Source organism: Erpetoichthys calabaricus, chromosome 11, assembly GCF_900747795.2.
Source record: "Erpetoichthys calabaricus chromosome 11, fErpCal1.3, whole genome shotgun sequence".
NCBI classification, from domain to species: domain Eukaryota; kingdom Metazoa; phylum Chordata; class Cladistia; order Polypteriformes; family Polypteridae; genus Erpetoichthys; species Erpetoichthys calabaricus.
Window position 1 is genome coordinate 124,341,740 of NC_041404.2, and position 9,746 is coordinate 124,351,485.

Consider the following 9,746-nt stretch of genomic DNA (forward strand, 5'->3'; position numbering starts at 1 on the left):
AAACTCATACCAGTTAAGGAACACAATAAATATCTCCTATTTCCACTTTTCTTTTTTAAGCATGCCACATTAAGTCAATTGAGGCAGGGAGTGAGAAGAAACAATATATATGGGTGTTTGTATTGGCAGGTTAAGAACAGATTGAGAGCGTTACTTTTTCCTTTTCTTTTTATGGTCAGTTATACCAGTGATAGTGGGGGTGGGGAATATATATCTTGTTATATAAGAATGGTACAATACCGTAAAGGCACACGACCAAAATGCAAACAGATAGCACATACTTCTTTGCCCTTTTTCAGGGTTAGGAGTAAACAGGCAATATGCCAGGTCAGGTATGAGAAGATTTATTGTAAGAATATCTGGATCACAGCCACACTCTCATCAGTGATAATGGAATTTTGCATAGTCTGACCTGCAATCCAGTGCCCTCTAGCATGCTTCAAATGTAAATTGAATGGAAAAACACAGCCAGAAGCATACAATACATTTTTTTTTTGGTAATCTCACCTGGTTTCAGGGCTCTGGCCTCGCATTGCATGTACTGCTGCCACGGACCAAAGGCGAATCCTCCTAGAATTGCTACCAGTCAGTAGACGATTGCCACGGCACAACAGAACTCCTGCAGTGAGAAGATGATGCTCATTTTTTGCTGATGAGTGCACAAAATTCCCCAGTAACTATACACAACTCAAAACATTTCCAAGCTTTTCCAATGTACAGCAGCATATGCCCCAGCTATTAAACTGATACACTGGAAAGTTCTGTTTTGTAATTACCAATTTCTCCTTCATCACCATCCCAAGTCATGAAGCAGCGGTTTGTATCAAGGTCCCAGGCACAGATCTTTCCATTATTGGTTGATGTGTACAAAATAGAATTGCAACTGTAGCAAAGAGCAGTTTGCTCCACCTTTCCCATCTCCTCTGGAACTGGCACTTTATGCATCTACAATGAATCACAGGAAGAAATTAAGAGTGATATGCACACAGTTTCTTTAATTAAAAAAAAAAATGGAGAAGCTGGAAAGGAAATCTAAAGGATCTGTGAGGTATGGATAACACAAAACTCTGCTAACGCAAAACAAACAGTGAGCCAATTTACTTCAGTACACATTCTTTAGCATAACTATGTTTACTTTTAAAAATTATAAAGCTATGTAATACATTTTTTTTACATTCCAACCCCAAGTATCTTGCTTAATTAGTGGCAATTTCCCTTTAATGCATTTTAGACTAGAGAAAATGAAGGGCAGATTTAATATGTACCAATTTTTATTTTTTATTTTTTTTTTTAGACGCGCCCAACCTTTAAAGTAAGTATATGAAATTACATGCTTTTCTTTACCCACATTCTGTCAAATCACATCTATTCTCCTACAGCCTCATATTGTTTATGCACCTTCTTAGACAAGTGGTGTATTACTGCTATGCTTATTCAAAAACAAGCAGTACTACACCAGCCACATGAGAAAAAGCATTGCTTCCCACGTTTGCACAATTCAATACAAAGTATATTTGAAGGTCACTTTGTAGCTATTGTGACTATGGAACATAAAAACTAAAAAATGCACAAATACAAACTAAGCAACCATTGAGTTGTTTTAAAAAAAAAAAAAAAAAAAAAAAAAAAGGGCTTCAGGGTAAGGGTAATACATAACTTCAAAAACTATGTAGAAAGCATATGATAAGAACTTGTTTTATTTATTAAAAGAGTGTCTCCTTTCATTATAAATACTTGGTTTTGCAAAGTAATTTTGACTTTGGCTCTGTAGTCTGCTGTACTGGCAGATGCTAAAGTGCTTTGTAAAATAAAAGCTTAGCCCAAGTGAGTGCAATTATCTCTTCCTTTAAAAAATAAGAATAACCTTAATGTTTAGAGTTCCACATACAGCAGACATTCGACTGAAGAAAATTTATTAAAGAAATGCCATGAGGAAAGTCAGTCTCTCTCTTTAGTTTGTAGTGCACCCACAAGATATTTTTAGATTCCACTGGAGATTGTTTAGGATTTAAGTTTTAATGGGTAACTAGCTTTTAGCTAAGTTTATGACCGAGATGTGCCAGTATTCACAAATATAATAAGTGTCTTAAGGCCATTTAACTGCCTCTGGCCAAAGTAAGATGTTTGCAAGGGGGGGCAATAGGTTTTTCCATTGTAAAGAGAAAAGAGTTGACTGTTTTCCTTGGAATTTGCATCTCTATTGCCATCCCTGTCTATGACCCAAAGACATTACAAAAATTACACAAAATATATATGGGCTTGACTAATACTACGAGTGATAAGTTGACTTAAACTGGAGCCATATGAAACATTACACATTTACCCATTGTGCGACTGACTGGTCATTCACCATGAAAAACAGGATGTGATTTTTTTTTTTTTAAATAATGCAGCTTTTTTTGCATTACTCACATCAATAATTTTCAGTAACTTGGGTACAGTAAGATTGTCTGGTTCATCGGGCATAAAAGAAGAAAAGTAAAGTATCTTGTGTGATTCTAGATCTGCAATAATCTGGATATTCCGCATATGATAATTAAAATCAGAGTATCCTCATGATATTATTATATATATATCTATATATATATACACATATATATACATATATATATATATACATATATATATATATATATATATATATATATATATATATATATATACACATATATATATATATACATATATATATATATACATATATATATATATACATATATATATATATACATATATATATATATACATATATATATATATACATATATATATATATACATATATATATACATATATATAATATATACATATATATATACATATATATATACATATACATATATATATATATATATATATATATATATATATATATATATACATATATATATACATATATATATACATATATATATACATATACATATATATATACATATACATATATATATATATATATATATACACATATATATACATATATATATATATATATATATATATATATACACACATATATATACATATATATATACACACATACATACACTTCCTTAAACAAACAAAACTTCTGGAGCATTCATCTATTTTTATTAAGTCTGTGGTGATTATTATAGTTACTGATTAACTGACACAGAAAAAAGGAAACCACACACAAATAAGATTACATAATCCTCACACTGCAGATCACCATTGGGATGCACTATAAACACAAAATGCCAACAGCAATCAAAAACTCTGCCATGTTTAAAATATATTGATCAATATCTGTATTCAAACAACAGTGGACAAATTCATGAAGTCTATATTTGCTGGTTTAGAATTTAAGGTACAGCCCTGCTGTAAATACAATGCTGAAACATGACTATCCATATTACTAAACGAGAATGGTAAACCGGATGGACGCAGGGACATGGGCCGTGGACGCAAAAGACGTAGTGCGCAGGCACCACACAAAGCCCCCCTCCAAGCACCGGAAAATGAGAAATGATGCGCCACACCCATAGCAACAGACCCATGTAACAAAGCGCCACACGAAGGCCATACCACACGACATAGGACACACACAAAAAAAGAGGATTCAGACCCACGACACACAAAGCACCCCTCCACTAACAGAAATAAGAAATGAGGCAACGCGCCCCTAGCACACCAAAAACAAAGGAGTCAGACGCAAGCGCCACATAGCACACGAAACGGTACGCACACAAAAATGAGGATTCACACCCACGACACACAAAGCCCCCCTCCACCAACAGAAATAAAAAATGAGGCAACGCGCCCCTCAAAGAAAACGCACGCCAACAAACAACGTCATACATAGACAACAAGAGACCGGACTACAATATATATACAGGCGCGACACCTGATGGGTAATAATACGAAGAAACCCTCCAAGCACCGGAAAATGAGAAATGATGCTCCGCGCCCATAGCAACAGACCCATGCAACAAAGCGGCAGACGAAGCCCATACCACACGAAACAGGACACACACAAAAAGAGGATTCAGACCCACAACACACAAAGCCCCCCTCCACTAACAGAAATAAAAAATGAGGCAGCGCGCCCCTCAAAAAAAAAAACACGATTACTGATCCATTTTCCTCACGATAAAGAACAAACAAGTCATGCATTGACGATCAGAAAAGGCTCCATATTAGCAGTCAGTGCGATCGTCCTTATTAACGTTCCATATTACTAACGATAATGAACAACCAAGTGATGAATTCACGATCACGGGTGCAAAACGATATGGCTCGAGTAACGGGACCACAAACACGAACCCGCATGAAAAAAAACAATACACGTCGGCGCCTACAACGCGCTTCTGAAACCGCGGAAGAAAAAATGTCTCGGCTCCAAAAACACATGTCACTCCTTATTCAAAATACCGGTCCCAATCACAGAAACATCGGTATCCACTATGAAAATGAACAGTAACAATGCACGTGACATCCGTCTTGCCAAACTATTAATTATAGATGAATGTACAATGGCATCCAGTCACTTACTCAACACCATTGATAAACTTCTACAAACGTTGATGAATAATAATATTCCCTTTGGAGGAAAGGTACTTTTATTAGGAGGAGATTTTAGACAGTGCTTAACTATTGCTCCACATGCAATGCGCTCAGCTATTGTTCAGTCCACCTTAAAATATGCGGACAATTGGCATTGCGTTGATGAATAATAATATTCCCTTTGGAGGAAAGGTACTTTTATTAGGAGGAGATTTTAGACAGTGCTTAGCTATTGCTCCACATGCCATGCGCTCAGCTATTGTTCAGTCCACCTTAAAATACGCGGACGACGTCATACATAAACAACAAGAGACCGCACTACAATACATATACAGGCGCGAGACCTGATTGGTGATAATACGAAAGAAACGAACAGTCCGCATATTAACAGTGAGTGCGATCCTCCTTATTACTTATCCATATTCCTAACGATAAAGATCAAACAAGTCATGAATTCACGATCACGGGTACAGAACTAGACGGCTCGAGTAACGGGACCACAAACACGAACCCGCATCAAAAAAAACAATAAACGTCGGCGCCTACAACGCGCTTCTAAAACTGCGGAACAAAAACTGTTATGCAGACAATTGGCATTGCTTTCAAAAGATACAGTTGGTACAAAACAGAAATAAGAAATGAGGCAACGCGCCCCTAGCACACCAAAAACAAAGGAGTCAGACGCAAGCACCACATAGCACACGAAACGGTACGCACACAAAAATGAGGATTCACACCCACGACACACAAAGCCCCCCCTCCACTAACAGAAATAAAAAATGAGGCAACGCGCCCCTCACTTATCCATATTCCTAACGATAAAGATCAAACAAGTCATGAATTCACGATCACGGGTACAGAACTAGACGGCTCGAGTAACGGGACCACAAACACAAACCCGCATCAAAAAAAACAATAAACGTCGGCGCCTACAACGCGCTTCTAAAACCGCGGAAAAAAAACTGTTACGCAGACAATTGGCATTGCTTTCAAAAGATACAGTTGGTACAAAACATGCGATGTCCAGATCCAGAATATAACAATTGGTTTTTACAACTGGGAGATGGTACACTCACCAATACAGATGGACTTCACCCAGATATTATTACAATTCCTCAAGCCTATATCTGCGACGACTTAGTTACGGAGATATTTGGAACAGCAATCTCATTAGACCAAATACCCCTTTTAACACAACGGACTATATTATGTCCAAAAAATATTAATGTTGATCACATAAATAACCAAGTCAGTGCATTACTTCCTGTACAGGCACGGCTCTTTGTAAGCTCTGACAAAGTTGACTCTGCTGACAACAATGACCATCTTAATTTCCCCGTACAATATTTGAACACTATTAACCCAGCTGGATTACCACAACACAATCTTAACCTTACAATCGGAACAATAATCATGCTATTAAGAAACCTTAACACTAAACAAGGTTTATGCAATGGTACACGTTTAGTCGTCAACACCATGACACACAATGTTATTGAAGCAAAACTTCTTACAGGATCACATACTAACAATACTGTTCTGATTCCTACAATTGACCTTACAAGTTCTAACCTAGAATTACCTTTTACACTTAAACGGCGACAGTTCCCCATTAAACCTGCATTTGCCATGACCATGAACAAGGTTGGCATCTATCTCTCTGACCCCGTTTGTGGACATGGACAACTTTATGTGGCCTTCTCACGAGCTCGACGAACATCTGACGTTAAAGTTAAGGTTATAAATGATCCATGCCAAGAGAAACTCATTCAAGAACAAGACACCATCTTTACTACTAATGTTGTGTACAAAGACATTTTCCGATATATCTTTACACTGTGCCTTGCAATTTATTCTTGGCTTCCTATATGCGTCATCTACACCTTCACACTATGCTATATCTCATACATTCATCACGCTATTTATAATTACCCAACACCAGGGGTTGGCGAGCGAAGCGAGCAGGGGGGCGGAGCCCCCTAGTGTTCCATATAATCAGATGTAGAAAATTAATTAATGTTAAATTTATTTGACACAAGAAACATAATTTAGGATGTTACAACCTCACCTTGAGTTCCACATCTTTACCCTGCTGCTTAATAAGACAGAAAAAGCTGAAGCCACTTCCAGTACAAGCAAACTTGCTGTCAGAAACAGGATTGAAACTTAAGTCATGAATAGGCACAGAGAGGGAGACAGTAGCCAACAGCTGGTAAGTACTAGTTGCCCACAAAGCAATTGATAAATCCCTGTAATCTCCTGAAAATGCAAAAGAAGTATATTAATGTCAGTAGCTTTCACAATTTTCAGAAAATGAATGTGCACAAAAAAATGAGTAAAACATAAAATTCATTAAAAAAATAACAAGATAAAAGAACATGAACAGCACTTAAGACTTTCATTTATAGTAACCTGGGGCCTCATGTATAAACGATGCATACGCACAGAAATGTTGCGTATGAACGTTTCCACGCTCAAATCGCAATGTATAAAACCTAAACTTGGCGTAAAGCCACGCACATTTCCACAGTACCTCATACCCTGGCGTACGTAATTTCTCCACTCGGTTTTGCAGACTGGCGGCACCCAGCGTCAAAGCAGTGCTACTGTTCCTGTGTGGTCACCCTTTCTTTCTTAGATCCACATTCCTGACGCGGCTTTATAAATACACTGAAATTAACTGCATATTGTTTATAAGTTTAAAGCATCTGGTTGTAATTAACCTGTAACAAGATAATGGTCCACAGAATGGTCTAACTATTCCAAATACCATAACTGCTTTAGGGTTGTTACTCTCACTGCACGTTGTTCTTCTTTCAGCTGCTCCCTTTAGGTGTTGCCACATCAGATCATCTTTTCTCATATTACTCTCACTGCACCACTCGGAGTATTTATATCTCTGTATCTGAGTGTGAATTGTAATTTACCTGCAGCGATATAATGGTCCAGGGAATAGCCATAGTATTCCAAATACCATAGCTGCTTTAGCGTTGTTACTCTCCCTGCATCTTCTTCTTGTTTCAGCTGCTCCCGGTAGGGGTTGCCACAGCAGATCATCTTTTTCCATATTACTCTCACTGCACCACTCTGAGTATTTATATCATTGTATCTGAGTGGGGAATCACAGCAGCAGTTGATTGGAAAGAGAATTATAGGTATACAGCATGAAGCAGACGCTGCCTGAGCCATGGCAAAACGCTTCAGAGACTTTCCTGTATGGACTTCGCGGTTTAGTAAAACGTTTCATCCCAAGAACTATAAACGCACTCAATTAGTCCATCAAATGCTCCTTGTAGAACTGTTTGTACTTATAAGTACAATTACCTCACTGTAAACTTGCACTACAGTTATAACATTGCACAACCTGCGCCACTTTATAAAGCGCGTATTTACATATGATGACGATATCATTTTTAAGATGAAATGCAGCAAAATATGTTGATTATATTATACAGATAAAACTGTAACTTCATTTAAATAATCTGTATTGTTATTAATTAAACATGTGAGGACATGGTGCCGCAGCGCTAGCTAGTTCAGGGATTGTTCCTGCATTGCGTTGTATTCTTGCTGGTGCTGACGCGACACTAGAAGGACAGACGGAGAGAATAATTAAACATGTACTACGAAGATATTTCAATGTTCCTTAAAAGTTTTGAAGAATCGGCGTTCTAAGCTTACAGATGGCTTCACGTCTATTACAGAGCTGATTGTGTGGCAATTGGGTATTTGGAGAAAGAAAAGTAAGGACAGGAATTGGAGCTTAGTACGTTTGAAAGAGACAGTACTTCTGTAATAAATTGTTTCATCGAAGGTCGCGCATGGCGCAGCAAGCCTCTTGCATGAGACATGAACAAGCACTGAGCCACCGTGTTCCCATATTTAATAACATGCTTTCATTCCTATCATCATGAAAAAGATATCACGTATATATCTCAGTATTTTAATTATTCAGAGAGCTGTAATATCACGAATGTAATGGATTATGTGTCCTGTCGGAGAAGAAGAAAGCCAGTTTAAGAAGCAGGTAGTGATTCACACACATAAGAGCACATAGAAGATCGAATACAGAACAAAGCATTTAATGTGCTACTTTGGTTACAATGGGATTTGAGAAACTAGTAAATTAAACGATTTTAAGATGAAGTTTATGATGTTCTACTTTAATGGCAAAATAAACTACGTGATTAAAGTTGACATTTCGTGCTTTTTTCCCCCACTGTGTGCCTATTTTTTTTGTCTGTACCCTAATAAGCTTTCATATGACACTCAGATGGTGGGCTACGACTTGCCTTTTCACGGCGACTTTGATATGTGATTTCTTTTTTATTTCGGGCACTGTGCGACTTTGTGAACTTGAGCTTTCGAGTTTCTCCGACACTCTGTGCCTCGATCAACTTCATTTTGTTGATTATACCACTGTTTAAACCAACAAATAGTACGTTTTTCCTTTGCCTCCACTTGGTATTCGCTGAAATTCTTATATTTTCCCCCGTGCTTTTAATAATAATAATAATAATAATTCATTACATTTATATAGCGCTTTTCTCAGTACTCAAAGCGCTATCCACATAGGGAGGAACTGGGAAGTGAACCCACAATTTTCCACAGTCTCCTTACTGCAAAGCAGCAGCACGTTTTCCCATTGTCTTTTCACAGAAGGCTATTTATATTGATTTGCATATTCAAAGAGGCGTAATTGTGGGAGGAGTTGGGGCGGGACAGAAGGCGCGTGCACGTGCGTTACTTTTCACGCTGATCTGGATTTATGTAGTGGAAGAACGTGAAAGTTTGCGTGCGCACAGATTCCTGCATCTGGATTTTTCTGTGCGTACGCACATTCCCGCTTTTGTGCTTACGCCATGTTATAGTGTGAGTTCTACGCACGGCGTTATACATGAGGCCCCTGGTCTTTAGAGCTGCACAGAGTATGCCTAGTTTTGCAAAATCCTCATACAACTTTATTATAATGTTAAAGTATTTCTTCATTTCTCCAATCACTGTACTTTTTTAAAGCATTAGTAGAGATACAAGCTATTTGTCCTCACTAGGCACACAGGCAACTATATTGAAATGTAATCTAAAACAAATTAAGATTTTACAGTCACCATACAATCACCTGCTGATAAGAGGTAGCGATCATCTCTTGAGTAAGTCATTGCTTGCACCTCTCCCTTGTGGAAAGAAATTGTGGTCCTTGTGGAGCCATCCATGATGTTCCA

The 9,746-nt window shown here is 37.6% G+C and overlaps 1 protein-coding gene across 2 annotated transcripts in view; it reads right to left on the reverse strand.

Moving 5' to 3' along the window:
- The window catches only part of wdr90 (WD repeat domain 90), a 72,210-nt gene that overhangs the window by 15,698 nt on the left and 46,766 nt on the right, over positions 1-9,746 (reverse strand). For both annotated transcript variants that reach the window (XM_051934024.1, XM_051934023.1), the window contains exons 32-35: positions 9,644-9,746; positions 6,593-6,783; positions 777-945; positions 508-619 (exon numbers count right to left, since the gene is read on the reverse strand). The exon at positions 9,644-9,746 is cut by the window's right edge and continues 54 nt beyond it. In XM_051934024.1, coding sequence (XP_051789984.1) covers positions 508-619; positions 777-945; positions 6,593-6,783; positions 9,644-9,746 — 575 coding nt within the window. The remainder of the gene's footprint in view (positions 1-507; positions 620-776; positions 946-6,592; positions 6,784-9,643) is intronic.